This window comes from Zalophus californianus, chromosome 7, assembly GCF_009762305.2.
Source record: "Zalophus californianus isolate mZalCal1 chromosome 7, mZalCal1.pri.v2, whole genome shotgun sequence".
NCBI lineage: Eukaryota > Metazoa > Chordata > Mammalia > Carnivora > Otariidae > Zalophus > Zalophus californianus.
Window position 1 is genome coordinate 1,912,501 of NC_045601.1, and position 26,336 is coordinate 1,938,836.

The 26,336-nt window shown below is 53.4% G+C and overlaps 2 protein-coding genes across 21 annotated transcripts in view; both read right to left on the reverse strand.

Annotated features, from left to right (window-relative positions):
* The window catches only part of KIF25 (kinesin family member 25), a 47,796-nt gene extending 32,661 nt beyond the window's left edge, over positions 1-15,135 (reverse strand). For 2 of the 3 annotated variants that reach the window (XM_035728581.1, XM_035728579.1), the window contains exons 1-6: positions 15,018-15,135; positions 10,286-10,351; positions 5,981-6,103; positions 4,117-4,273; positions 3,250-3,353; positions 100-188 (exon numbers count right to left, since the gene is read on the reverse strand). In XM_035728581.1, the coding sequence (XP_035584474.1) occupies positions 100-188; positions 3,250-3,353; positions 4,117-4,273; positions 5,981-6,103; positions 10,286-10,351; positions 15,018-15,089 (611 nt within the window). In that variant the 5' untranslated portion in view covers positions 15,090-15,135. The remainder of the gene's footprint in view (positions 1-99; positions 189-3,249; positions 3,354-4,116; positions 4,274-5,980; positions 6,104-10,285; positions 10,352-15,017) is intronic. The other variant, XM_035728580.1, reaches the window with a different exon arrangement.
* Positions 15,136-17,886: 2,751 nt separating this feature from the next.
* The window catches only part of AFDN (afadin, adherens junction formation factor), a 144,832-nt gene continuing 136,382 nt past the window's right edge, over positions 17,887-26,336 (reverse strand). For 11 of the 18 annotated variants that reach the window (XM_027603063.2, XM_027603061.2, XM_027603062.2 and 8 more), the window contains 3 exons: positions 23,921-24,434; positions 20,696-20,780; positions 17,887-19,907 (listed from right to left, as the gene is read on the reverse strand). In XM_027603063.2, coding sequence (XP_027458864.1) covers positions 19,754-19,907; positions 20,696-20,780; positions 23,921-24,434 — 753 coding nt within the window. In that variant the 3' untranslated portion in view covers positions 17,887-19,753. The remainder of the gene's footprint in view (positions 19,908-20,695; positions 20,781-23,920; positions 24,435-26,336) is intronic. The other 7 variants (XM_027603078.2, XM_027603075.2, XM_027603077.2 and 4 more) reach the window with 2 other exon arrangements.

A 26,336-nucleotide genomic window follows, 5' to 3' on the forward strand; every position in this document is an offset into this window, starting at 1 on the left:
AGGGGTAGGAACACAGGAGGCACAGGAAATGGCCGCCCTTTCTTTTTCCTTAAAACAGACACACGCATGCACGCACACCCCAGTGCAAAAGCAAATTACCTGTCCTGTGAGGCTGGATCATCAAACTCCTTGTCGAACGGCAACAGAGGACGGATCCGACAGTGAACTCTGATGTTCCCTTTCAGCTCCTACAACCAGAGAGTTTGCACCCATGAGTGGAGGCACTGTTTCCTCAGAGAATGCGCCCCGTACCGTTTCCCAGGACATGAGCCTTGGATTGCCCACCCACACCCCGGCTTCTGAACGAGTCCCCATGAAGGAACACTGCCGGTCGGTGCTCCTTTACAGCTTTTCCAAATCCCCATGTAAATGTGTGCACTTGGCAAATGATCATCGTGTGGTGAGAAGTATCAAGAAAACACCTCTCAAAGGCCACCTGCATATCCAATTTGTGAGGCATTTGAGGGGAAGTTTTTGAAACCTGGTACTTCTGCTACTTTTCCAGACCCTGCAAAGCGTTCGTCTGAATCGGGGCAGGCTGTGATATCGCGGAGACCAAATCAAAGCGGGGGAAGGACACACTGGACGGTCCGGTAACAGCTCCTCACGTGCCCGCCGGAGGAAGGGCGCTGCGGTCGGAGATGGGTCCGCTCGGCGGGAGCACGTCATCGGGCACGTCCGTGCTCAGACGCCGCGATCCACGCGGGGTCCGCCAGCTCCCGGGGGACGCTCGCTCCGCGCCCACTGCTCTCCCTGGCACCGTGCCGGCCCCGTTTGCCCTCCGGTCCTTGCACAACCTTGGGACCACAACGAAGACCTCTGTGCCTCCTCCACAGGACAGCATGTCAGAAACACAAACTCTGGCGCCGTGTCCTCCGGAAACCACCCTTCCCCACTCACTCCCACCAGCCCCCGGGCGCGTGGCTGCCTCCGCATTCCCCAAATGGCTAAAGCAGCAGAGTCTGTCCTTTTCGCTCCTGAAGTGCCGCAACCAGAATGAGAACTCATCTCCAGCGGCTTCTGACGTTCTGATATTCTTCTGTCCCTGCAGCCGAGCAACCACTAGCTTACTTGACAGCCCCGGACACGAACGACCTATTCCGTGCTTGGGATCATCTAAAACCGGGAATTCTGCATCCACCTGAAGGGAGCCAGCCGCTCCTCCCCAGCCCCCCAGATGAGAGACGACGCATCCGTGGGGAAGCACGGGAATTGGCATGGCTGCGGCTCTGCCAGAATCCAGCATTCCGTGGGAGAATATGTGGCCTTGGGAACCAAGCCACACCGTATCACAAGACAGCAAAGACCACGCGGAAGGAGGGGGAGGGCCAGGCCAGAGAAACTGGGAGACGGCAGGTGAAGGGCAGTGTCAGGTGACCTAAGAGGTGGCTGCATCCGTGAGAGAAGAAGTGTCACCCACAGAAAGGGACGGTCACCTCCACTCCACGCGCACCAGGGCATCCATGGGCACAGCCCGGTGTGGTCCGAGGAGCCTGGGGTGAGGGACCAGGTCCCCAGACTGAGCCTGCTGCAGTCCGAGCTCCTGTGGCAGGGAGAGGGACTCCTGTTAACAACCATGACGACGATGATGGTGCTGTGAGTTCCAACACGTTTTTCGATTTAAAAACTGATCGTAGCTCACAAGCCGATGCTGTTGCATGTGGTCACCTGTCCTTGCGCACCTCTCCCAGGCACCTGCTCTTGGCCCATTTCCTCAGCAGCCGGCACCTGCGTACTTGGCATTCCATAGCCTATTTGCTCTGCTCGAGCCTAGTGCTCTAGCCTGTGGAAATATTTTGGGATACTCTTTGCCATTCAATGTGTTTGCTATAAATCCCTTTCAAATTCATATCCTCAAATACAATAATATGCTTTTCTGTCTCCATCATGTCAGTAAGAATTAGGATCCAGAGAGTCTGGACAGAGCCCAGAGGACGTCCCTACGCAGCTCCTCTCCTGGCTGTCATCTGGGCCCAGGTCCCTGGCTGGGCGGGCCTGCCCCTCCCTCACTGCGCCGCCTCCAACAGACGCCCAACACCTGGGGTGGGGGCAGCTGGCCTGTGAAGGATGGCTCACAGCTCTTATGCTGATGTTCTGCTCATTAATACTTCATGTCATACTTTTTGCAAATGCCTGGCTGAAGACCAGATACTCTACACCTCTCCTCTTTTCTTGATGTGATACCTGGAAAGGACAAGGGCACCACCATCCGCAAACACTCCTGCTGGTTCCATGAGCAACTCGTTTTCCCTCTAAGTGTTCAGAAACCGCTCTCTGGCGATCCGTTCTGAATTGTACCCTGGACTCACAGCTGGCTGATTCAACAAGTCGTGAAGCACAGCTGCTTCTACTTCCTGAACATGAAGTAGGTGACGCACACCCGCTGATTTAGGAGCCGTCCGTGTGTCTTCCAGGGCACAGAACACGGCAGCCAGAGCCCCAAGCCTAGTCCCCCCCTGGACCTGGTTCCAGCCCGAGGGCCCACCTGGCCCCTTCGAACCCAGGGCGATGCTGCTGTCGAGACCAGGTAGGAACATGCACGGAGGCGCTTACAGAGTGCCTGGTCCGCAGGAAGCGCACAGAACCCGAACCACATGGGGAGACAGCCGAGTGGACAGGAGAGCCACTCCTAACCTTTGGGGGAGCCGGAGCCCGGGGAGTTCCCAGAGCACAGGCTCAGTGGGACTGTGAGCCGGCGCGGGCTCCAGCACACCAGCAATTCTCTCAGGAGCAAAGTTCATCCAACAAACCATCAACTCGGGCCTCATCGTGTGCAGAAATGGAAACCTGAGTCTTCACACCTCCTGGGCCTCAGGCCTCACACTGCTTAGGAGAAGAAGGTGAGCCATCCTTGGTGTCCTGCTGACGGCGGAAGAAAGCTGGAGCCGGGTTGGCCAGGGAGGCTGAGCTCTGAGGATCCCGGCTCACACATTCCGGGTGTGCCCTCCGCAGACCCCTGAGCACACGCGTTCCCCTGCCCGGCCCCCACCCTCACGCTCGGCCAGGTGTCTCACCCCCCCACCTACAGGCCTCAGGGGCTGATCCCGTCCCACCCCACCCTGCTGCAGCTCAGCCCCAAGGCCTCTGTGCCCGCGGGCCACAGCTCCCTTAGGGCCACGCCTCCCCTGACCACGCCTCCCTGTTGGCCACACCTCCCTCGGCTGTCCACTCAGACCCCCACCCCTACCTTTCATAGAGGTCACCTTTCCCACCACCCTTCTCGGAACTGGAACCGTGAATGGAGCTCACCACCAAACAATTGTGAAGCATCTTCCTCTTCTGCTTCTCCAGCTCATACCGCGCGCTTACTTCCTGCAAGGACCGCTCCAGGTGACCCGCCTTCGACTGCCAGGCTGTGGGGACAATTTTACCCCAGGCGTGAGGGAGGTTTTCAGGAGCGGATCTTCATACCACTCCCCGTGACCTGCCCTACCTGCAGGAGACTTTCGCGTCCTGAGGGAAATTCGCGGCTCTTCCCCCTCTTCTCCCAGCTCTCTGTAAAGCACCCCTCTTTGTCAGAGGCACACTATTGCCCATTAGATAACCATGCTGTCCCCTTTCCTGGAGCACGTGGCACGGAGGACCGCAGGCGCACATGCACATGCGCACCTGTCACATGGCCGGAGACCCTGCAGGAGGGTCCCTGGGCGGAACCCACCCAAGCAGCATGCCTTCATTCCTGCGGTACTTCTGGGGTGAGGACTTACAGCCCTGCGGCCAAGGCACCTTGCTCCCCGGGCTCTAAGTCTGGTAGGTGAGGAGAACATCCCCGTCTCCACCCAGTAGTGACCGAGGCTGAGAAAGGGCTGAATGGACAGAAGGGACCATCACACCACACTTCAGGGACATGACACGGGAGGCTCAGCAGGGACACAGCCCCAGCGCAGGGCCGGCATCAGAGAGAGCCTCTCACCGTCCCCAGAGGACAGGGACCTCCCTGAGGGGTGCGGCCACCGGGACTGTGGCCCCGCGATGGCCAGCTCGTGTCTTGGGATTTGCTCGTGTCTGCACCCAGGCGGGGGCACAAAGCCACAGCAGATGCCAACTCTAATCCCTGGCAGTCCTCTGTGTCTGCACAACGGGCTGGGCTGCCTCTGGGCTAGGGCCTCAGCTTACCCAGCAGAGCCTCGTGGCAGAGCTGTGCCCTCTGGACGGCCTCCACCGCTGCGGAAAGACCATCCTGCAGGTGCTCCCGGCAAGTTCTGAAAACCTCCAGAGAAGAGGCTCGCAGCGCCTTCATGTCTTGCTTCAGGTTCTGGACAAGAACACACAACTGAGATGATGTTATTGATCACATCGCACCATATGGAATAGTCACATAAGCATCTACAAAATAAGAACACAGCCACATGGATGACACAACCACGCACGAATCTCCCGTGAACTAAAGCCATTTAGAGCTTAAGTTCGTAAACGTTAGAGAAAGGACAGCTTTCTGTCCGCTGTGGACTTCCTCGTGAGGCCGACAGGGCCCCGGTCGCCACCCTCCGCACGCAGGAACAGGGCTCTGGTCTCTTGTCCCGACTGGCCTCGGGGCCACACCGTCCTGAGCACACAGCCAGAGCCATGATGGCCCCTGTGCGCGTGTGACCCACGTCCAGGTGCACCTGCGAGAGCGTTTAGAGAACTCGGGACAATGGAGCCGATAGGCGGTATCCCCCACGTCAGGGGCTCTTCCCTTCTGGGACACTGTTTGGCACCAGTAGACAAGAGGCCCAGAAGGAAGGGGCTGACGTCCCGTGGTCTGACATCTAGCAAGCGAATCATGAAACCCCAGCTGATCTGAGATACATGTCCTTGGATTCTTAAGTCTTTCTTTTCTGTAAAACGGAGACCGTTTCCATATGTTTCGGAAACATTCTGATAAAATGTCCATACGGAATTGAATTACAGTATCTTTCGTACATGGGATGCAGATAAAGTTCCACACTTCCGTCAGAGATGGACCCCTTCCACTGAGCTATACGAGGACAAAGGATTAATCCTCCGTAAATCGATTCTACACACACTCCCACAGGTCGTGGGGAGGAAAAACAAGCCTCTCAGGGCAGACTAATCATGTTTACAGATGGCGTTTTTGCTGTTGTCATAATGATCTTTTTTTTTTTCGCTCTAATTTCTGCCCCGGTCACATTGTTTGTAACAAAAGGTGAACAATGCTCCTAATCACACGATCGTATAAAAATACCCCAGCACCATGTGGCCCTGGAGCACTGCCAGGTGTGCTAGAGCCACAGCCACGCTGCTTCCGACTTTTCTTTCCAGATGGCCCAGCAGGTCACCAGGACCTGCTCCCCTGTGACCGCGGTGGCATGCATCCTGGTTAACGTGACCTGCATAAAGCCGTTTTCTACCATTTGACACTGGAATAAAGAAGAGGACTACCCTGCCCCCCAGTGTAGTGGGAGCAGAGCTGTGTCACACAGCCTGTCCACGGCCACACAGAGCTTCTCCCTCCCACGTGGGCTCAGGACCCCAGGCCTCCTATTCAGCAGGTGCCGCAAAGGAGGCAGAGCTCCTGACGTGTGCGCCAGCGAGACACATCACAAGCGCAGGAATGCTTCTCCTGTCTAATAAAGAAGGCCATGTGGGCAGGGGGCCTGGGGGGCTCAGTCGGTTGGGCGTCTGCCTTCAGCTCGGTCATGATCCCAGGGTCCTGGGATCGAGCCCCACGTCGTTGGGCTCCCTGCTCCGCGGGGATTCTGCTTCTCCCTCTGCCCCTCCCCTGCTGGTGCTGTCTCTCTCTCTGAAAAATAAATAATTAAAAAAAAAAAAAAAAAAAAAAGAAGGCCACATGGGTCAACTGTGCTGGAAGATCCACTACTGCTAACCGAGGAGCTTTGCTTCCTTACATCAGGCTCCTTGTAACCCCTTAAGCGTAGGTCTGTCCTCACGGGCATAAGGTCCACAGTCTCACCAGAAAACCAGCGCTGTGAGTTACGGACACGAGCGTCTGCCGTGTAAATAGAGCTGCTCCTACCTGAACTTGGCAGTGGAGCTGGGGTGTGGTCGGGGCTGTACTTCTCTGCGGCAGGTCCCGCTCTCGGCACTGGGAGCAGAGCCGGGTGGCCGTGCTGTCCCCCTTTCCAGTCATTCCTTGGTACTGTTGTGGAGAAGAGAATAAAAGACCAAAGTCTCAATACCTCGGAGCAGGTGCGCTTTCTCTGAGGGGAGACTATTCACTCATTGTCCGCTGAGCCCCATCTGCATGCAGGGCCCGCGCAGCCAGGGGAGCGCGGCGGCACGGGGACGGGGGCGCGGAGGGGGGGTGGCGGCATGGAGTTGGGGGCGCAGGGGTGGGGCGGCCCAGGGATGGGGGCGTGGGGGGGCATGGTGACGGGGGTTGCAGGTAGGGCCATATGGACGGGGGGGGTGCATGGTGGCCGAGGCTGAAGGCATCTACATGTGGCAGGTGCTTAAGGGCCCAGGTTGTGTGGCCGATGCAACAATGGAGAGAACAGTGAAGGGTACAGGGGGTGACGGGGAGGCCGTGGGCCTCGTCAATAATAGGGTCACTGCCTGGGTGTTTTCTTCAGGGCAAAGCCAAGCCAGCCGAGATTTTCAGGACAGATACTTGTTTAGGATGATGGCTCTGGGAGCTTTTGGGGGAGAAGGATGGAGCGAAGGGGGCCGAGCCAGGACACATTCAGGGACAACTCTGGCACATCTGGGAGATGACACAGTAGGAGACAGGGGCCACTGCAGCTCCCAGGTCCCTGGCCTGCGTGGCCAGCTGCAGAGGAGCCGTAACTCAGGTCCCAAGGAAAAGGTGATGTGTTTGGGTTTTTGTTTTGTTTTGGTTTGTTCTCCACAGTGTTTGCGTGTCGATGCTTTCATGCTGTGTCCTTGAAGCTCGTAAATAACGGCAAATGGTCTCCCCCTCCACACGCAGCTGTGCCTTCCCATTCGGTGAAAACACGCGGCTGAATAACAGCCGTGCGCGGCATCATTGCCAGCGCTGCTCAGTAAGACCGATTTACCACGAACCGACCGCATATCCTAACATGAAGGTGCGCAGCTCCGAAGCCGCAGGGCGCATGTGCTCACTTCATGAGCAGGAACCGGCTTCTCTTCGGGAGGAGCACAGAGGCGGAGGACGCAGGCCTCTCCGCATGGTGGGGTCAGCGTGGGACACACTGGCCACCGACGCAGGAACCTGCAGTGAGGAGGCGGCCTGATGGGTGCGGGGCTCCCCCGAGTGTCTGCGCCTGACTGAGGACAGCGTGGAGAGTGGCAGGGATGCCGGCCACGGAGACGGGCAAGCCTGGGACAGGAGCTGCTGCAGAGGCCAGGCCAGGGCATGGGGTGAAGCTCCCTGAGCACCGGCGCTGCCTGAGCATCGGGCGCCAGGGGGCCCCGCCTGGCTGCCACACGTGAGTTTCTGGGTGTTTGTTCCTCACTACGCTTCCTCTACAGCAGGGCACAGAGGCGAGGCTGCCGTCGGCTGGGCAGGGCCGGCCCCCTCCGTGCCGGGCAGGAAGCCTGCCCCATAGATCCCTGGCTCCGCACACTGTGGCCCATCCCACTGCCGCCGCACCCACGACTGTGGGACAGTCCTTATCTCACAGAGGTGAGCTCGGAAGGAACACGACCCGGAGGTTCAAGGCCCTGCTCCTGGCTGACAGTCATGCAGGCCTGGGTCACGCCTCTGGTGACAGGAAATAAAATAAACCAGCTAGCAATTTCATGTAATTAGGCTCCTTTGCTCAGGAGCTTCGGACTGAATTCCACTCAATACCTTGAAAGTAGGAAAGTACCATGATGGTAAATGAATTCCGTCAAAACTATCCGACGAGGGAGCAGTGGAGGGGATCGAGAGTTCTGTGAGCTCTGAGCAGCATTCCATCCCCTTCTTCCATTGGTGCTGCAGGACCAGAGCAGCCCGCTAAATGCCAGAGAGGAGAGAGGAGGCGTGTTCGTGCCTCGTGGGCCGCACCTGCCTGAATGGCCAGGGGTCCGCGCTGCCCCAACGCAGCTGCGCCCGGACTCCTCCACCCCCGGCGCCAAGGCTTCACGCCGGCTCACGTTGTTGTTGAAACCAACGTCTTCCCTAGACTCCAAACCGTGAGGCTGGGTGCTTTCTTTCAGTCAAAGCTTTTGACTGTAATGTTCATGAAACCACACCAAGCAAATTCTTTCTGAGCCAGGACCAGGATGGACGCCCGAGCTACAGTGAATGGGACACAGAGGTGGCAGGTGGGAAGCGTCTGCTGGTGAGGATGGGGAATCTAGTACTTCTTGGTGGGAAACCTTCACACTTAGGAGAATCTACACAACAGGGAAGCTCAGGAGAACCCGCTCATCCGCAGGATGATAAAGACGACAGAGAACATGCGGCGCAGCAGGTGCCGGGAGCCGCGTGGGCACGGACTTGTAGACGGACTAGAGCTCGGGGACATCATGCGGTTCACTGCCTCCGCCCCTTGGGTGGCTAAAGACAAAACTGAAGCAAAATGAAGGTCCTCAACTCAGAAGGCTCAGATTCTCTCTGGGAAAAAAAAATAATGTACATATAAATATCCAGACCTGTATTCTGAAGTCTCTGGGACTGACTGTAGGTCCAACAGGAATTCAGAGGGAAATGAAGTAGAGTGACCGAGTCCAGCACACGGGACGTGGGGCTGCCTGGCTTCCGGGGCCGGGCTGGTTTGGGAGAAACGGGCAGAGAGCCGCGGGCATCCAGGGAGAGTGGGCAGCAAAGCTGCATAAGCATGAGCACACGGTTCTGGGGAGGCGCTTGGACGCGCTCTGGGAGAGATACCGGAACAGGGACAGTGTCCGCAGGTTGGAGGACCCGCGGCGGAGCTGTGACCGGCCACTCTGCGCAGAGAGGACAGAGGCCGGCGGACGGCAGCTCTTGGCAGAGCCCTGCAGGCCACCCGGCTCCATCCCAGGCACACGGGTGGGCGGGAGGCTTGGGCCCCAGAATGAAGATGTTCTGCTTCATAATCATCAAAAATGACTTAGAGGGACTTAGCATACAAATGCCAAAAATGTTACAGGCTTGTATAACGGACAGCTATGCCTAATGATCTTAAATGTGAAAGAAAATGTTTTTAATTTCATCTTGAGGATGTTCGGAAACACCACTAGAGCTTTGCGGCAGAGCTCACGGACGGAGGGTCGTGAGCTCCGCGATCCCACTGGCTCTGTGCCTCTAGCCCTGCAGCAGGTTGGGGCAGGACCACGGCGCGCCGGCTGGCCGTCGGCTCCGGGGTTCCTGCGGCTGACCCAGACACCTGCCACATCCGCCGCCGACCCGTCCGTGCCCCTCGGAAGCGCTGTGGGAAGGTTCTGGGGCAACGCAGGGGAAATGTGCTTCTGGCCAGGGTTCTGGCAAAACGAACCAATAAATTAATACTTAATTTAGGAAGCAGTACGAACGGCCCTAACTTAATCCACGATTCAGTGCGACTAAGTTTGGTTCAGTGAAACTTGACAGGGTTGTCAGAGGAGCGACAAGAGCTTGAAGACTGGGTTCTGCCATGAGGCCCTCAGGAGAAATCTGCAGGGGTCACAATTTAAAGATGAGGAACTCAGATGTGCTTAGCTTTCCAAACAAATGACCACCACCTGGGAGTCTTGGGACAACACAAGGGCATCTGCTCGCGGTTCTGGAGGCCAGCGTCAGAACCCAGCTTTGGGGCGGGATCCGCCCACCTCTCTGGCTCCCGTGGCCACCAGATGACCTGGCCGTGGTTGTGTCTGTGCCTCTGCGGATGGCCCCTGTGCCATCTTCACATGGCCTTCTCCTCCTACAGGGACTGCCGTGGCACACAGGGCCCACCCGAGTCTTCTGGGGGCTGCAACAGCTGGCGTGAGAGACCAGAAGGGGCAGGCTTCCACCTGGCGCTCTCCTCCACGCACCCTTCCTTCGAGGTGGACAGCTGATCTGGGCTGAATCACGCGAGTGTCTATGCCAGGATGCCAGAATTGGTCTGGAAGTGGGGGAGGGAAGGGGATGAAGCCGAGTGGCATGAGGGTCTTTGAGGGGCAGGTGCAAGGGGTGTCATGATGGCCAGGCAACCACGAGTGGACTGAACGTCCACTTGTATGCTTAAACGGGGGAGAAGTTGTGTTCGTAAGTTCGAACTCAATGAAGCGCAGGCACCTCACTAATTCCTGACTCACTAGATCCTCGGGAGCACGGGGATCGAAGCTCGCTCGAGCAGTACAGGAGGCCACTTCAGTGGACGGGAGAAAGGGAAGGCCTGGGACGGACTGCAGCCCTGAACCCGGGCAGGACTTGGTCCAGCTCCATCTGCCAGACGCATGGGGGCGCTACCTGGGCCAGTCTCAGGTGAAGAACAGCATTTTCCGTTTCCAGTTCCACTATCCGCTCTTCTTTGGCCTACAACCAAGGACAAAAAAGGGAAATTATCACCATAATTGATATTCATCAGTAAGCATTCCGTCCTCAGAAGGAAGCCAGCACCTGTGTCAGTGACAAACTGCAGGGGGAGTCAACTGGAGTGGGGGCGGCTTCTGCCGCGGGTGGGCACCCCCGTACCCCGTGTCTATGACCCTTACTCCAAGGGTGGTCCCCAGCAGCAGCCTCTGGGGGCTTGCCGGAAATGCAGAATCCTGCATTATGGCACATAAATTACACCCCAATCAAGCTGCTGAAAAAGTCCCACCCCAAATCTACCAGAGTCTGCATTTTAGCGAGAGGTCCAGGTGACCTATATGCGAGTTAAAATCTGGAATGCACCAAAATCAGCATTTCTTTCCTCGCATTAACTCATATTCAAAAACTGTTAGAAATCTGTCATGTGCCAGGCACTTGTCTGGGTGCTGTGGACACAGCCGCAAATGATTAGGTACAGGGTTCCCATCCTCATGGGGAGACGTGGAGGAGCCAGTGCATGGGGTAAGTGAGCTGGGGAGGGGACGCCAAAGTTAAGTCAGTGATGTGGGTTCAGAGGCAGGGCGGCTGCCCGAGGGTGAGGAGGGCTGGCAGGCCAGCAAGGAAACCGGAGGAAAGGGACAAACCCATGCAAAGGCCCTGAGGCAGGAATGAGTTTGCTGACTTGAGGCGCAAAGAGAAGGTGAGACTCTGGGGAGGAGGTTGGGATCTGGGAGGAGGGACGACAGGGAAGAAGGGAGTGTTATCTGCAGGGTTTTAAGCAGAGGAGTTTAAATATGAGCTATTTACAGTAAACGCTGAGCCAGCCAGCCACTGGAGGCCTCGGTGGACAGGAAAGCACAGGTTTCTGGGAAGGTGGCCCAGGGGCCTTTCTGCAGGGAGTCCCTCTCCAAGGCCGCTGATGTGCAGCTCTCAGAGAACTGTGGTCATTTCAGGACAATCTCTTTGTGACTGGTTATAAAACCAGAAACCTGGCTGTCATCTGGACTTTCTGTTACCATGTTGTTAATTTTACCTCTTAAAAAAAAAACAAACCAACCTCGAATATTTCTGAAGTCCACTTTGGGCATCCAGCAAGATGCCGCCCCTGCCTGCAGCGTTACGGAGCTGTAAGTCACTTGCAGGCCCCCGTGCGCAGGTCGGCGGCTTTGGTATACTCACAGTGGTGCTGCCATCACCCAAAGTAGTCTGGGAATATTTTCATCTCCCCAAAAGGAAACCCCACCCCTGACGACCCCCCACCCAGCCCGAGGAAACCACTGATCTATTCTCTGTCTCTATAGATTTGCCATTGGACATTTTGGATCAACGGAGGCACAGGATTATGTAGCCCCTTGTGAGCAGCTTCCTTCACTGGGCACTTCATTCTCAAGGCTCAACCGAGTCGTGGCGCCCTACCAGAATTTTATTTCCTCTCATTGCCTGATCAAATTCGACAGTAGAGCTGTGCCACATATATTTACCCATCCATCAGCTGAAGGACATTTGGGCTGTTTCCAGTTTTTGGCTATTCTGAGTAGTGCAGCTATGACATTCCTGAACGAGTTTTTGTGGGACACACGTTTCCCTTTTGCCTGGGTGTATTCCTAGGACGGGAACCCTGTGCGGTGCCCCTGGTTAGCATCTGAGGAACTCACTCACTCTCCCACCTGCAGCGCGCGACAGTTCCAAGCTGTCCACACCCTTGCCAAAACTCCCCATCTGTCTCTCTGAGCACGGCTGTCCGAGTGGGTAGGAAGTGGTGTGTCATTGCGATTTGATCTGCACTGCCATGATGGCTAACGCTGACCATCGTTTTGAATATGCAAGTCATGCAATCCTTAGTTAAATTTCTTCCAGAGCATTTTATTATCTTTGATGATACTGTAAGTGGAATTGTTTTTAATTTTTTTTTTTTTTTCATTCCTGTGAAGCAGAAATACAGATTTTTGCACCTGGATCTTGTATCCTTCAACCTTGCTGAAATCACTTACTAGGGCTAATAGGGCTTTTTGGTGGATTTCTTAGGATTTTCCATATATGAGATCATGCCATCTGCAAATAGAAATAGTCTTCTTCCCTCCTTCTGTCAGCTTGCCTAACCACACAGACGAGCCATCCAGGAAGATGGTGAACGGACGGGATGAGAGTGGGGCTGTTCATGGTGTTCCTTTCACCTTACGCGTGTCAGCTGGGGGGTTTCATGGACATCCCTTTATCAGCTTGAGGAGTCACCATCTGTTCCTAGTTGGTTAAGTGTTTTCATCATGAAGTGGAGTTAAGTTTTGTCCAACGCAATTTTCTGGATCTATCGAAATGAACTGGACATTTTAGGAAATATATTGTAGAAACTTTAGATAGCGATGCCTTTCCTCCACCCGCAGTTTTTTTTGTTGTTGTTGTTTGGTTTTTGTTGCTACTTGTGTGCTTTTTTGAGTGATTTAGCTCGCCTCTTCCAGGGAAGTCTGCCCACCCCGAGAGGAAGACACAGCCGTGGGCATGCACACAGGCACTGGGAGACTGCAGTTTAAGCACAGCTCTTGTTAACTGCCTCTCCCTAATCTCTCTGTTTCTCTGTCTCCCTTGGTATCATAACCACCCCACTAATTATTGATTGCCTTATTGTTTTCAATAATGGCCTGAGGCATAAATTTCTCTACTGTCTGGTCCAGTTAAACTGGGGCAGGGCTACTTTTGGAAGCCAGTCTTTGATATTTGTCCTAACCCCAGGTTCTTCTTAGCCTTGAGTGAACTAGGTTGCTAATTATGGGCTGTATCCCGTGCCTGACCGCCGCCCGCCCCCCACACACAATTCACTTGTTGAAGTCCCAAGTCCAGGACCTCAGAATATGATTGTATTTGGAGACAAGGCCTTTAAAGGGGTGATTAAGTTAAAACGAGGCCATTAAGAGGGGCTCTAATCCAACCTGACTGGTGTCCTTATAAGAAGAGAAGATTAGGGTACAGAGGGTACTCCAGGGATACCCACACACAGAGGAAAGACCACGGGAGTGCACCACAGAAGGCAGCCACACACCACAGAAGGAAGCCAAGGGCTGAGGCCTTAGGAGAAACCACCCCTGCCTTGGTCCCAGATCTCCAGTCTCCAGAACTGAGAACATATTTCTGTGCTACTTTGTTATGGTGCCCAAGCACACTGATAACTGCTCTTAATTAAGAATAGTTTTTCTGAACTTCCCCACAGTGTGTTTTGGAGAAAGTTCCTTTGGGAAGAGCTTCAGAGCTCTCTCTTCTTATGGGCTGCCTCTCCCCCTGGGCTAAATCACCGATCTGGGCACTGGGCAGGGCTGTGGCCTCCGGTCTTTTGGCTGGCTCTCTCACTATGAAACTTTTGTGCTGATCAAGGGCAGAAAGAGCAACTGGGATCCCAGTATTCCTGGCCTCTGTTCTGGGGTGAGGCCTCTGTCATAGGAGTGACACATGAACCCCCAAGCCTCCCCCCCACCCACTGGTAACTTAGCGTCTTCAGCTGTGTGCTGGTGAGATACGGTGAGACCCTAAGTCGGAAGCTGAGGGGGGAGGCCCCGTCTTGGACACGCACGCCCAGAGTGGACCTTCTGTCAAGGTGAGCTCGGCTGGTGGGAGGGAAGGAGCCACAGACTTTCACTGTTCTTACAGAGATTTTTAGCAGATTTCTGGAACAAATGTTTCTTCACGTGATGTATGCCATCAGGGCCACTTCTAGGGGCTCTGCGCCCTTTTCCCACGATGTGCCTGTTTTGCTCGGAGCAGGTGCAGAGGTCTTCGTCTTGCCATCCGGCCAGTCCTGCCCTGCACCTTCTAACTCCACCGACACCTTCACACTTGTCCTTCGAGGAGGACTTGCTATGAGTGACATTTTCAAAATGTGGCTCTAAGTACCGTCCCCCTCTTAAGATCTCTTCAGTAGCCTCTCCTGGCCCTCAAGACAAAGAACAACATCCTCAGTCCTGCTTGACCCTGCGTGGGCCGCCTACCTCCCGCCTCTCAGCCTCCACCATCTGCTCTCTCCTGCGCCCTGCCAGTCTCCCAGGGCCAGCCCCGCCCGCACACACCACACACACCATGACAAGGCTGTTCTGTCCTCAACCCTCAACCCCGCTGCCAGATGGCAGCCTCCCATCTCAGCAGAACTCAGCTCCACCTCTGCCCCCAGGGGAAGTCCTCGACTGGGATTCAACCAGGGTTGCACTATGGACCCTAATAAGACCATGTATCTCCCCTCTCTAGCATTATCTTGAGGCCACTTTCATGGCTTACATTTATTGTGACTATTTATTCCTTTATTCAAGGCTATATTCCAAGAGAGCAGGGCTGTTGCTTAACCACCGTATTCCGAAATTTAGCACAGTAAATAGTAAACGCCCAATAAGAAACGGGAGGGCCCTGGGCGGATGACACAGGTGCCTCAGGTGAGGGGCATGAGGTCTCAGGTGTGGGTGGGGTGGGGTGAGGTCCAAGGGGCACTACAGACGAGGACCCTACAGAGCAGCCTACAGAGCAGAAGGCAGAAGATGATGGGGCCTCTACCCCCAACGCGGTCTTCCAGTGCCATCACCCCAACCCTCCCACGCTGGCCATGCCCCCAAGGCTCAGAGGTGGGAGGGGGCGGTCGACCCGGCCAGTGGGGCTGCAGGTGTGGCCGCAGCTGCACTCAGCTGCCCCTGCTCACCTGCACCTGGCGCTGCAGCTGCCTGGCCCGCTGCTCCAAGAAGCGGCCCCAGCGGCCACCCTGAGCAGGCATCGCCAGGCCCAGCTCTCAGCCACAGAATCTGAGTGGTGGGCAGTTTGCGCCCTGTGGTTTCCACGGCGACGGGGTCAGGGGACTGCCAGGGAGGAGGGAGGCGTGGGGAGGGGAGTGGCTGCATTTGAAGACCGTTTCCGAAATACTATGGGTGTTCCAAATCCCATATAAATGACAAGCCTCTTTGGGTGGTACGAAGAACTTAACTTCTGTCTTTCCCTTTTCACATCTGCCAAGTGACCATGGCTTCCTTTACCATAGAACGTTGATCTGCGGGGTCCACACACAGGAACTTAATTCAGTATCTGCTGCCTCACTGAACGGATCCGAAGGAACAGGCAGGGCAAGGCGCCGCGTCCTCCCCCACAGCGCATTCCTCCGAAGCTGCCTGCAACAGAAATAACAAAGACAGGCACGGAGTTGGGGTTCGCTGGGCAGCCGGGAGACGTGAGGCCTCCTTCTGCACTGCCGGGGGCTGGCAAGGCCATGGGCGGGGAGGGGGTGCACCTGCCGGCCCTGCCTGGGAGCTCCAGCACACCTGTGATGCACACACGATGCACCGTGTGTGACGTGTGTGTGTGTGTGTGTGTGTGTGTGTGTGCTGTGCACACGGATACAGCGCGGCCACTCCTAGAACAGAACCCCCCCGGGGGGGCCTGGGCCCGGGGGACAGGCCGGCTGCACTGGCTGGGTGGCAGGGTGCTGCCAGCCGCCGGCCCGCCATGTCCCTCCCACCACTGCACCTGCCCGAGGCACGTCTCAAGGCATCTGCTGGTGCCACATCCACTGGCCTCCCCCCCGAACGGGCGCCTTCACCACGGTGGGTCGCAGCTGCAGGCGGAGCCTAGCCCTCCCTGAGGCTGATCCCAGCTATGGCTGCGGGGAAACGACACGCTGGGTTTCAAAGGCTTCCTACGAAAAAGAATGCGGACTACCTCGTGCGCAGGGTTTGTGCTGACCGCATACTGTCAGGATAGTTTTCGGACGTCTGGGCTGAGTAGAATATGCTGAAGTTTACTTTCCGTTTGCCTTTTCTCTTCCAACGCGCTGCTCAAGAACAGAATGTCCTAAGTGATTAGGGGCGCTGGACCATCGCCTTTACCAGGAGAACGTGGAAAGCGGCTCCAGGGGATGAAGCGGGGGTTGGTTAACGGCTGACCTAGGTGCTGAGTCGCGGTCCCATGATGCCCCCAAGCCCGGCCTCCGGACCAAGCCCCCTGCAGGCAGCTGCATGAAGGCCGTGAATGTTCCTCCAAAGCCTGAGGCCCTCCTCCCCGGTGCCCTCGGCTCCCGCGACCCGTGCGGAGGTCTCCTGACGTCTGCGGGCAGGAGCCTCTCTGCCCCGGGGTCTCCTCCGCCTGCAACAGCCCCCCCCTCAGGAGGGAAGCCATTTCCGCAGGGGGCCTGCCAGCAGGGGTTAGATGGGGTCCTCCTGGGCAGCCCAGAGTACCCGGTGCAGCTGCTGTGCACAAAGAGAGACGAACTGTGCTCATGTAACTGCACCCCTGCCTTCCCGCATCGGCTGTGGGACACTTGGAACCCGCGTCCCCAGTGACTTGACACAGAGCAGGCACTAATGAATTGTGTTTGTGAAATAAAGTGGGAGAGAAATGGACTTTTATGTTTGGAGTTGCATTCGCATCTTTTGGGGCGCCATGACTTTGAACAAACTGCACTGAAACCGGTCACTTGGCATCTCCTTTCCTGGGAGACTCCCTGCTGTAGGCGACACAGCATGGAGACCCTGAAGGTACGACTCGGCTTCCCATGCAGGGCACTGGCGTGGCTCAGTTGGTTAAGTGGCCACCTCTTGATTTCTGCTGGGGTCACAGTCTCCAGACGGGGCCCCGAGCTGGGGGTGGAGCTTAGACTGTCCCTCTGCCCCTCCCCCCAAAACCCAAACCAGCTCCCCATGCAACAGAGCGGCGCAAATCGTTTTCCCATGGCACACGCTAGAAAACCCTGCAGGGCCTGCTGTTATGTCCACAAGAGAAAGCCTCGGTAGGTTAGACTTCTTACTTCCATCAGGAGCAACAGAACTGCGGTCCTTGAGACAACCTGAGTCAGTCTCTAAGTTTCTGTTCTCCCAAACTTTAAAGCACCTTTTTGGCCATTAAAAATACACTACCAGCAAATATCCTCATTCCAGTAAAATAAGCAGCTGGTCCTACCCAAAGGCCTCCCTGAGCTTCTGCAGCCCTAAGACATTCCCTCCTTCAGGAAAGCCCTTCTCGAAATTCTGGGGCAGCTCCTTCACCCAGCACGCCTGCTCTGGGGCCACAAAGGAAGGTGGACTAGGCACAGGGAACACAGGAGGCAGAACCTGGGAGAGGCAGGTCCCCCCACCGGTGCAGCCAGAATGCTCCCTTCTCGCGCCACCTGTGTGCTTTCAGGGCCCTACCGCCTCCCATGAGCCACCTCAGGCGGGTCTTCGCTGCTGAGGCATCACCAGGACATCTGATCCACACAACTTACTAAGTCCGGGGTGTGCTTAAGAATCCAAGAGGCAATGAAGGGACCGTGTGAGTCTGTGTGACCACAGGGTCTACCGACATGCCCAGCAGGTCGTGGAGCAGGAGTGGGGAGATGAGCGTGGAGGAAGGACCACGGCAAGAGTGGCCCGTGGCCTCTGTCAAACAGCCTGCACGGTCAGTACAAACCAGAAAGAGCACCTGACACAGACAGGACCCTCGGGGGACCTTTCGTGAATGACCTCACAGGCAGAAGGGGACGGGAGACAAAGGTGCCGATCCCAGATGTAATTCTGCCTGCACAACTGCAATAATGGCAAACACACTTAAATACATACAAAGTTTATTAAAAATAGATTGCAAATGAAGTACAGTAGAAATGGGAAAGTACAGCAGTTGTGGTGTCCCCAGTGACGCAGTTATGAAAAGCACGTGTTCACATTTGACCCGATCACCCAAGGGTGGCCCAGCCCGCCTGCCCACAGGTCTGATGACCACACACACAAATATCCCTGGATGTCAGTATTTACATGTATTTGCATGTACTTACGTGTAGTTGCTATTTTTCTATATATTAACAGAAAAGTAATTCATCTGCATCTTTTCATGGAAGAAAGTGTGCATTTAGTCCCTATAAGGCGGCCAGTGTTCTCGAGCTATCTGGGAGGGGCCTGCTTTTCCTGGAACCTCCAGAGCAAACACCCACATCCTTCATAAACACTTAGAACCATTTGACTCTCTTAAACAAGGGGAATGGTGAGAGCACACTTCCAAATAAGAACCCTGATAGACGTAAAAATATTTACACTAGCATTTCAATGATTTATCATACAGCTCTCATTAAAGTGATTTCTCAGGCTAAAAAGCCTCTCCCTTTTCTATTTGAAAGTGTGTGTATTTTTCTAACACATATATTTGTAAGAGAACAATCTGGTACAGAAGAATCATCGAGACCCCACAGCAGGGTTTTGTCAAGTAGAAAATTTGCTCATAATCACAACGTAAGTTAGCACTTCCACGGCACACAGTAGAAATCGACATGAGATCCGTCTCCCCAGCATCAGCCACACAGTCACAGCTGAAGAAACAACAGCGATGCCCAATGACTCAAAAATGAAAATTAAGTAACTCTATTCAATGTAAGAAAATCGCTTGAACTACCGTCCGAGGCTGTGTGACATTGTAAGTCACCGAGCCTTCCTTCCTAGACAACACGTGGATAGAACCGGTCCTTCCTCGAAGGTAGAATCCCTGAGCCCCAGCCGTGTCAAGCATCACTACTAACCTCCCATCCCTCTCATACTTCCATGTCTCTCCACATCAACATGGCCCAGCTAAACAGATCCTCTCTTATAGATTCTCTTGAAGAGTCGAGATACTTAGTGAACTCCCTAAACTGAACTGCCATCTTCAAAATCACCAATGATTTATTAGTCTAACAATAATCTGGCATTTATAAAAATAAAATATCCTAAGCTTAAATCCTCAAAATTTTCTTCTTGGGAGAATTTTTTTTAAAATCACCTACTTAGAATATAGCAGGAGGGCTGTCCCTGGATGGAAAGAGAGAGGGCAGGGTCCTGACAGGCACCACCTCCCTTCTGGGCCGCGTGGGTCTGAGCTGCCTTGGAAACCCCCCCGGGGGGAGGGGGGAGACGAATGAGCAGGGCCGGGGGCGGGCTCTGCACTGAGTCCCCGCGCGGGGTATGCTCAGGTGCTCTCTCTCCTGGAAGGGGACACCTCGCCCTCGGGGGACGCGGTCTGCAGCTGCTACCCAACGGCACAAACAAGGTCTGGGCAGGTCAGGTGGTTCCCCGCCTGGTCGCCACAGCGCCGTCAGCGACCCAGAACACACACAGCCTCTGCGCCGCGCCGGGCGAGGGCAAAGACACGTCCCCACTGTGCTCTCCTGCCCTGCATTCTCCCCTCTGCCGCTCAGATGCTAAAAAAAGAAACAAAAAACTTATCTTCGTGTGAGTCAGATTAAGAAATTAGACAGTGTTTACATTGTATAAATGATCATCTCCTGGTGAATGACAAGAGCGTCCTGGCACGGGACCATCTCTGGATCCCAGCTGTCTCAGCAACAGTGCTTCCGGGATCTGGACACACTGCGCGCGGCCCCTGCCCCAAGCCCGTCCTCCAGAGCCTCGCCGACAGGCTCCTGGGGCGCACGGGCACCTCGGCCTCATCTCATTTTGTGTTCAGCTCATTTTCCAGTTCTGTTAATTTACGAGAGGCTTTTACTTTGTTGGACACATCTTGACCTTGTGAAAACAGACGCTGACGCTCTTTGAATGTCAAGTTTTCAGGGGCTCCTGAACTCCCAGGTACATCTGCATCATGGCTGCAGCAGAGGAAATGCAAGACATCACTGGTCAACATTGGAACTAACCTGTCAACACTAATTCCATTCAAAGTGAGGTAACTTGACATAATGGGCAATTAAGTACACTTTTCCATAAGGGAGACTCATTCCTTGTTAAATTTGCCATAATCCTTCCCATGAATACAATCACTGGGGTTGTCACTAGGCAGAAAAAAGGGCAGGACGTTCTCCTGACTAAACTGTTAACTTTCTCCAGCCACGTCCAACTCTCAAAACGCCGGTCACTTCAATATTAGCAGGCCGGGGATTCTTAATAGGTGAGCTAGCTAAAGAGAGACAGCTTAAAAACATGTAATTTTAATGAGTCCACATGTACCTGAGAGGCATCTATCAGTATACCTACCTTAACAAGTTAGCGTAAGATACTAAAGATTTTCTCGATGAGCTCAATGCCAGTGTTCTAAGAACTGTCTGGACTATAGCCTAGGTAAGGGTGCTCGGTGCAGACACGAGGCCTGCTTACTGTTTGTGCATCGTCAGGGTTGGCCTTAGGCAGAGTCTAGCAGGATGTCTGGACACTGCTCTAGAATCTTCCACCCTCGTCGGCGGAAGCAGACAGCAGCATGCCCAGCTCCTTCTGGAGTTCTGACCACTAAGCCTGAAACCTACATCACTGTCTGAAACACAACGCAAAATAAAAGAACCTCTAGGCTCACACACTTGTGCAATGAGAAACGTCTGAGATGATAATGAAATCTCTAAAATTCCACTCCAGCCTCCTACAGAATTAGCACAGCCATAAATACCTTTTAGACAGTCTCTCTCTCGGATCCCGATAAGCATCATGGGCACCAACAGCTGTCCCAGACGATCCCATGTAAGAGTTTGGTCCTTTTCCATAAAAGAAAAAAAAAAGTTAAAGTGCCTGCACAATTTCCAAAACTTTACTCATGATCAAGATGCAGTGCCCACGGAGGAGTACTGAAAATCTGACAGGAGCCTGTGGGTCTGAAGCTCGCGTCTCTCAGTGGCCTGAGTAACCCAATCACCAGGCCGTGCAGGTGCACGGTGCTCCGAGCCAGCCACGCCAGCCATGTCCTTAAGGAGCGAGAGCCAAAAGGTTCAAATCAGTTTGATTTATTATTAAATATTAAATAAATAAATAATAAATATTAATATGTGTAATTACCATGAATTCACAAGAAAAATCCACAGAAGACTAATTTAAATGAGCAGACTGTCAGACACCCATGAGGCGAAGGGTTTCCTTACAAAATGACTGAGAGCAAATGCAACCCAAACAGTAAGCAGTGATCACATGCCTCAAGTTTCTCTTCTCAGGACAGCTCCTGAATTTTTTTGCTACATAAATGGCTATAATTACTAAAACAAAACTTTTTAAACAAATGAGTTACAGAAAAAGCCCTAGTGTTTGATATAAATGCTGTAAATACAAACTCACTCAAAACCAGACCCAAAGCAGTGTAGAGGAGGCGTGCGTGAGCCTGCGGGATGCCCAGCCTGGGTCCCCGGCTCGGCCCGAGCCTGGCCCAGCGCCTGGGGTGACTGACGGCAGCCAGCCTGGGAACAGCACCACCCTCTCAGGCCAGTGTTAAAGATCAAAAGAGATGATGCAGATAAAAATTTTAAAATGCATCCAAATATAATATTACCACTAATGATATATTATTAAAATCATAGTGCATTATGTCAGCACTCATATATTCTCTTAATTTTAACATCAGCAAGAAAAAAAATTTCACGCTTGAAGAGCGTTGTGCTTACAATGATACAAGCTGGAGCAATAAATGCTCAAAATACTCAGCAAACACTGACAGCACGGGTATTGGATTAGACAGGCCACAAAATCACCACAATATCTCGACAGTAGAATTTTCCTTTTTAGACAGCAGCATAAAAATGATTTCTAGCTTCTTCTCTGGATGCAGGAACATGCTGTGCAGACCTAGCTGCTTGGCTGAGACGGAGCGCAGGGCCGGCTGGGGCTCCTCGGGGCACTGCATCATTCCCGGTCCTTTGCCAGGGTCCCTGTGATCGCCACGTGGGAAGTCATCCTCCACAAAGACTCAAAAGATGAAGCAGACCCACATCTCTAATGTGGGGCAACCCAGAGCAGGCCCCCACAGCAATTATCGGCAGGGTGGAATCTTTTTTCCATTTTAATTCTAAATTTTTGCTGTTTTAGAAAATGTCATGTTGTATCTTTTGAGTTTTGTTGTAAGAATGATACTTGCTTCTTCCACTGGTAAAAATCAATTCTTCAAAGCTTTCAAAGTTAATCAGAATATTAAATACTTTCAGTGGACTATATGAATCAATACTGCACATTTCAAGTAATTTTCAAAGAGCTCCAGTTAAAGAACCATTCTTTTTTTTAAAAATACCTTGCTACGCTAGAATGAGACACTGTTTATTCTAATCCGTACCCCTTTCCTCCTCCTCAGGCACCCAGTGGAAGAAACCAGTCCACCCACAGAAGCATGCGGAGTGCTCACAACAGAAGAAACATGAGCTGAACCCAGGGGCGCGGCCATGTTAGTGGGATGGCGGTGAGGGGGTCAGAAATGCTCTGCATTTGGTGCAGACAGCTTTGTACTTTACGAAGGAAGTCTTCAAAGAGGCACGAGCCATCAGACGCAGGATATAACCTGCTCCTATGTGGTCTTTTCGGTGTGAAATAAAATAAGGGTTAGTGGTATGAGTGAAAGCCAAAGTGGTCAGAAATGAAAACAGTCCAACATCACGTTAGCAAACCTCATCTGTGTCATGACACACAACACCTCAAGTTTTCAGCTTGTAACGTGATGCAAGGAGACTGAGGGCATCTCACTTCAAAAACTATTGTCTCAGAGAAGTCTTTCTAGATACCGACAAAAAACATTTTATAAAAAGATTTAATTTTGACTTCTGAGTGACTCAGTCTCAATATTATATGCTGAGCCTTCGGGGAGGGATCAAAGCTCTGACGCCAATGGGAAGAGAACCTGGCAGAACTCATTTGTTCTGGAAGAGCCAAGGTCACGCATGTTTTTAATCATTCAACTTCTTTTAGAATTCTGAGTCCCGGGCATTGAACCAGGAGCATTTTAGAAGACCCTTGTGCCCACGAAGACCACTAAATCTGACAGTCTTTATTGCCAGCATTCTAATTTTAAGATTTTAAGAGGAACTTGGAATTTGAATATTTTAAACATCCCTTCCAGTGCCATCTCGGACACTGGTTACGGCGGACGCGCCTGTGGGCAGGACCACCGTCACGTCAGAGTTCGTATTAACTCAAGGCAACTGTGTGCCTGTCAGGGTCTGGGTACTAGGACTGTGACGTGCAGGGAACGTCCGTTAACAGGAAGGAACGAAACCAGCAAGAGGGAAAAGGAGTCATTTCACAACGACTGGGTTCTATGTCCCTGGCATGAGGCAGCTCACATTACATACAGCAGAACCATCAACTCAGTGTAGCGCCAACTACTCCACCCAAACTACCACGGAAAGTAGGGGTCATCTGGTAAACCACTGCCACGTGGCGTGTAAGCCAGAACAGAAAGTTCTACTCATGTTGGAGAACAGAACTTAGCATGTGACCCTGACACTCCTGGGAAGAACATCTTACTCTCATCTTCAGACACCAAGATGTGTGAAAAAAGTATGTGTTCAACCAAATCTAACAGTTATTTGAAGAGGCAGAGAATGGAGGCCAAGACCAACAGTACTTCAAGTGACTGGGGGGGGGGGGGGTCCCGGAGGGCCAGCCGCTGCTGGCGGTCCGAGGGACAGAGCCCTACAGGTAGAAAGCAACTGGGGAGCCGGTGTAGTTGTCAAAACGACTCTTAGCACAGACAGGACAATTGGAGGTAGGGGGAGATCACCACACTGAGACTAGTGATCAGGTGAAATCAAATTCCAGAGCGAGTGCTGATTGAGGGGGCCCACAGAGCAGCGGGGTGCAGAGTCCCGATTCCAATCAGGAAGATAAAGAGGGCTTGATTTGCAATCCCGCATTTTACCTCTACCTTTCGAGTGGCTGGGCTGGTAGAAGCCTGGCTTTTTTGGAGGGGGCGGGGGCTGGCCTGCTTTGGGAGCAGTACTGTTGGCACAGGCCGAGGGTGGCTGGAATGAGTTGGAGAGAAAGATGCCATCGGAGGCCGGGCGTGGCGGGCAGGGGGGCTGCTGTGGCTTAAGGGCGGCGGGAAGAAGAAGGTGCCCGTGGGACGTCCTCGTGCCGGAGCGCTTGTCCTGACCTGCCAGACTGCGGTCCTCCTCCTCCTCCTCGTGGTACGAGACGAGCCTGGCGGTGTACACAGAGTCTGGGGACAGGGTCTGGGCCTGGAGGGAGGAGGCGGTCCGCTGAGGCGGGGGAGGAGGAGCGGCGGCCGGAGGGGACGGGGACGGGAGCTCATAGCCCCGTGGAAGCGGGGGTCTGCACAGACCCGGCTCCTCCGGCTCCAGCAATCTGCGCTCGGCCTCCGCGTGCTGTCTGCGCCTCTCGGCTTCCAGGCGGCTGTAATACCCTTCTTCCTGTCGCCTCTGCAGGCGGAACAGACAAAAGCGCAAAGGTCAGAGTCAGGAGGGGCCTTCAGGGTGCACGAAAGGGCGCATTTACCCTCTGTACCCCATCTCCACACTGATCATGAGTCCAGGGGACAGCAAAGTTTCAACATAACAGTCTACGACAGAAATGGGCAGATCCACCTGGAGACAGTCTGGAGACTCCTGGGCACGTTCATCCTATATCGTGGGGTTATCTGGCATGGAACTGCTCCAAAGCATGGAACGAAGGCACTCTAGCTACTCGCAGGCTCCAGCTTCCCATTATGACACCATTGTCCCCATTCAATTATCCCTCCAGACCCTTATTTCCCTGCTGCTTCTCTCTCTCTCCTTCTGTTCTTATGGGGTATTAACTTACCTGTGCCTGCTTGGTTTAAAGACAAAACGAAACTCAAATAGGCTCTAACTGGCTTTCTACAGCTGGTACTTGCAAGAACAGCAACCTGGCACGCATGCTTTTTCATTGCGCCCCGGGAGTCCAGAGAGCAGCCCTTCCCCTTCCTCGACCAGAAGGACGATTAAGTCACCTGGTTTATTTCCAGTTATTCAGAGGGAAGTTAACAGAAACCATCAACTGTAAAAGAAATTACTCATTTTCCCAAGGCAACAATCTAACAAATACGCTTTCCACAGTTCTTAATTTATAGTTCAAATCTTAACAGACTCCCTGACAGACAGAAAATTAGAGAGCCAGGCGTTAATAACAACAGCAACACGATATTCAAATATATTTTGACACATACTGTACATTTTCTTCCGACATACATCTGCACAGACTACAGTTGACAGAGTTGAAATTATTTTCACATTAAAAAAGGTAACAGCATGGTTCTGTTAAAGATTGACAAAAGTTCTAGAACACATGGGAAAAGTGAGTGTAAGAAAGGGGTTACAAGAGCAGACAGAAGGACGTGCCTCAACCTGGGTGTGCGTAGTGCTGCAGAACGGAGTGAATTCTCAATCCATTCAACCAAACGAAAACTCATTTGGGGGCCCTTGCTGGCATGAAGATACAAGTTTCAAGTCCCCCTTTTACGGCGTACGCTTGTGTTTCCTCCCTGCTCCCTCTGGAGCATGCGTGCACCGCAACACAGGGCTCAGCGCTTCCCCTTCTGAGGGAGGAAACTGCAAGGACCACTGCCAGCCCCAGGCACGGCCCTACACCAACTCCTCACTTGATCTTCTCACTCTGTGTTGAGACATCCTGAAGGAAAGACATTTTGCACCTTATTTTCTACACAAAGTAAGTGTTTGCTTGGGGGTTGGGGAATCCAATTCAGAATGACCCCTGTGGCCTTTACATCAAGTTGTCAGGAATCTTAGTGTGACATGGAGAACATTTTAGGAGGAAGCCAAAACACCCTTTAGTTAAGTTACATGGAGAGCAGATACAAGTACATGACCCCACAATTATTCTACCACAAATGAATGGCACATTTTCTATAACAAAGCAAGCCCAACAATTGTGGACATTCTGTATAAAAAATAGGTTATTCGGCTTCTTTTTACAGTGAGCACTCAATTCTAGAAAGCAGTTCCTAAGACACAAGTGTATTTGACATAATTGTGAGTTGTGAGCACACATGCTGGAAAACCCGAGTAGCCCCCAAGCGTCCCCACAGAAGGTGCGCTGCTCCCGCGGCAGGGCGGCGGGTCTGTGCGGACTGCCCGGGCAGGCGGAGGCTGCACACAGCCAAGGAGCAGCAAGACAACACGCACCCCAACGGAGGACCCCGTGTGGCTCACGTTTCAGAAAACTGATTTTGATTCTGACTTATCATGACACAAGGTAAAGAGTCAAGGGAGACCTAACCCTGAAAGCTCAGACTCCTTCAGAAAACTGCAAATCTACCGGGACACAGCTTTTGAAGATAATAT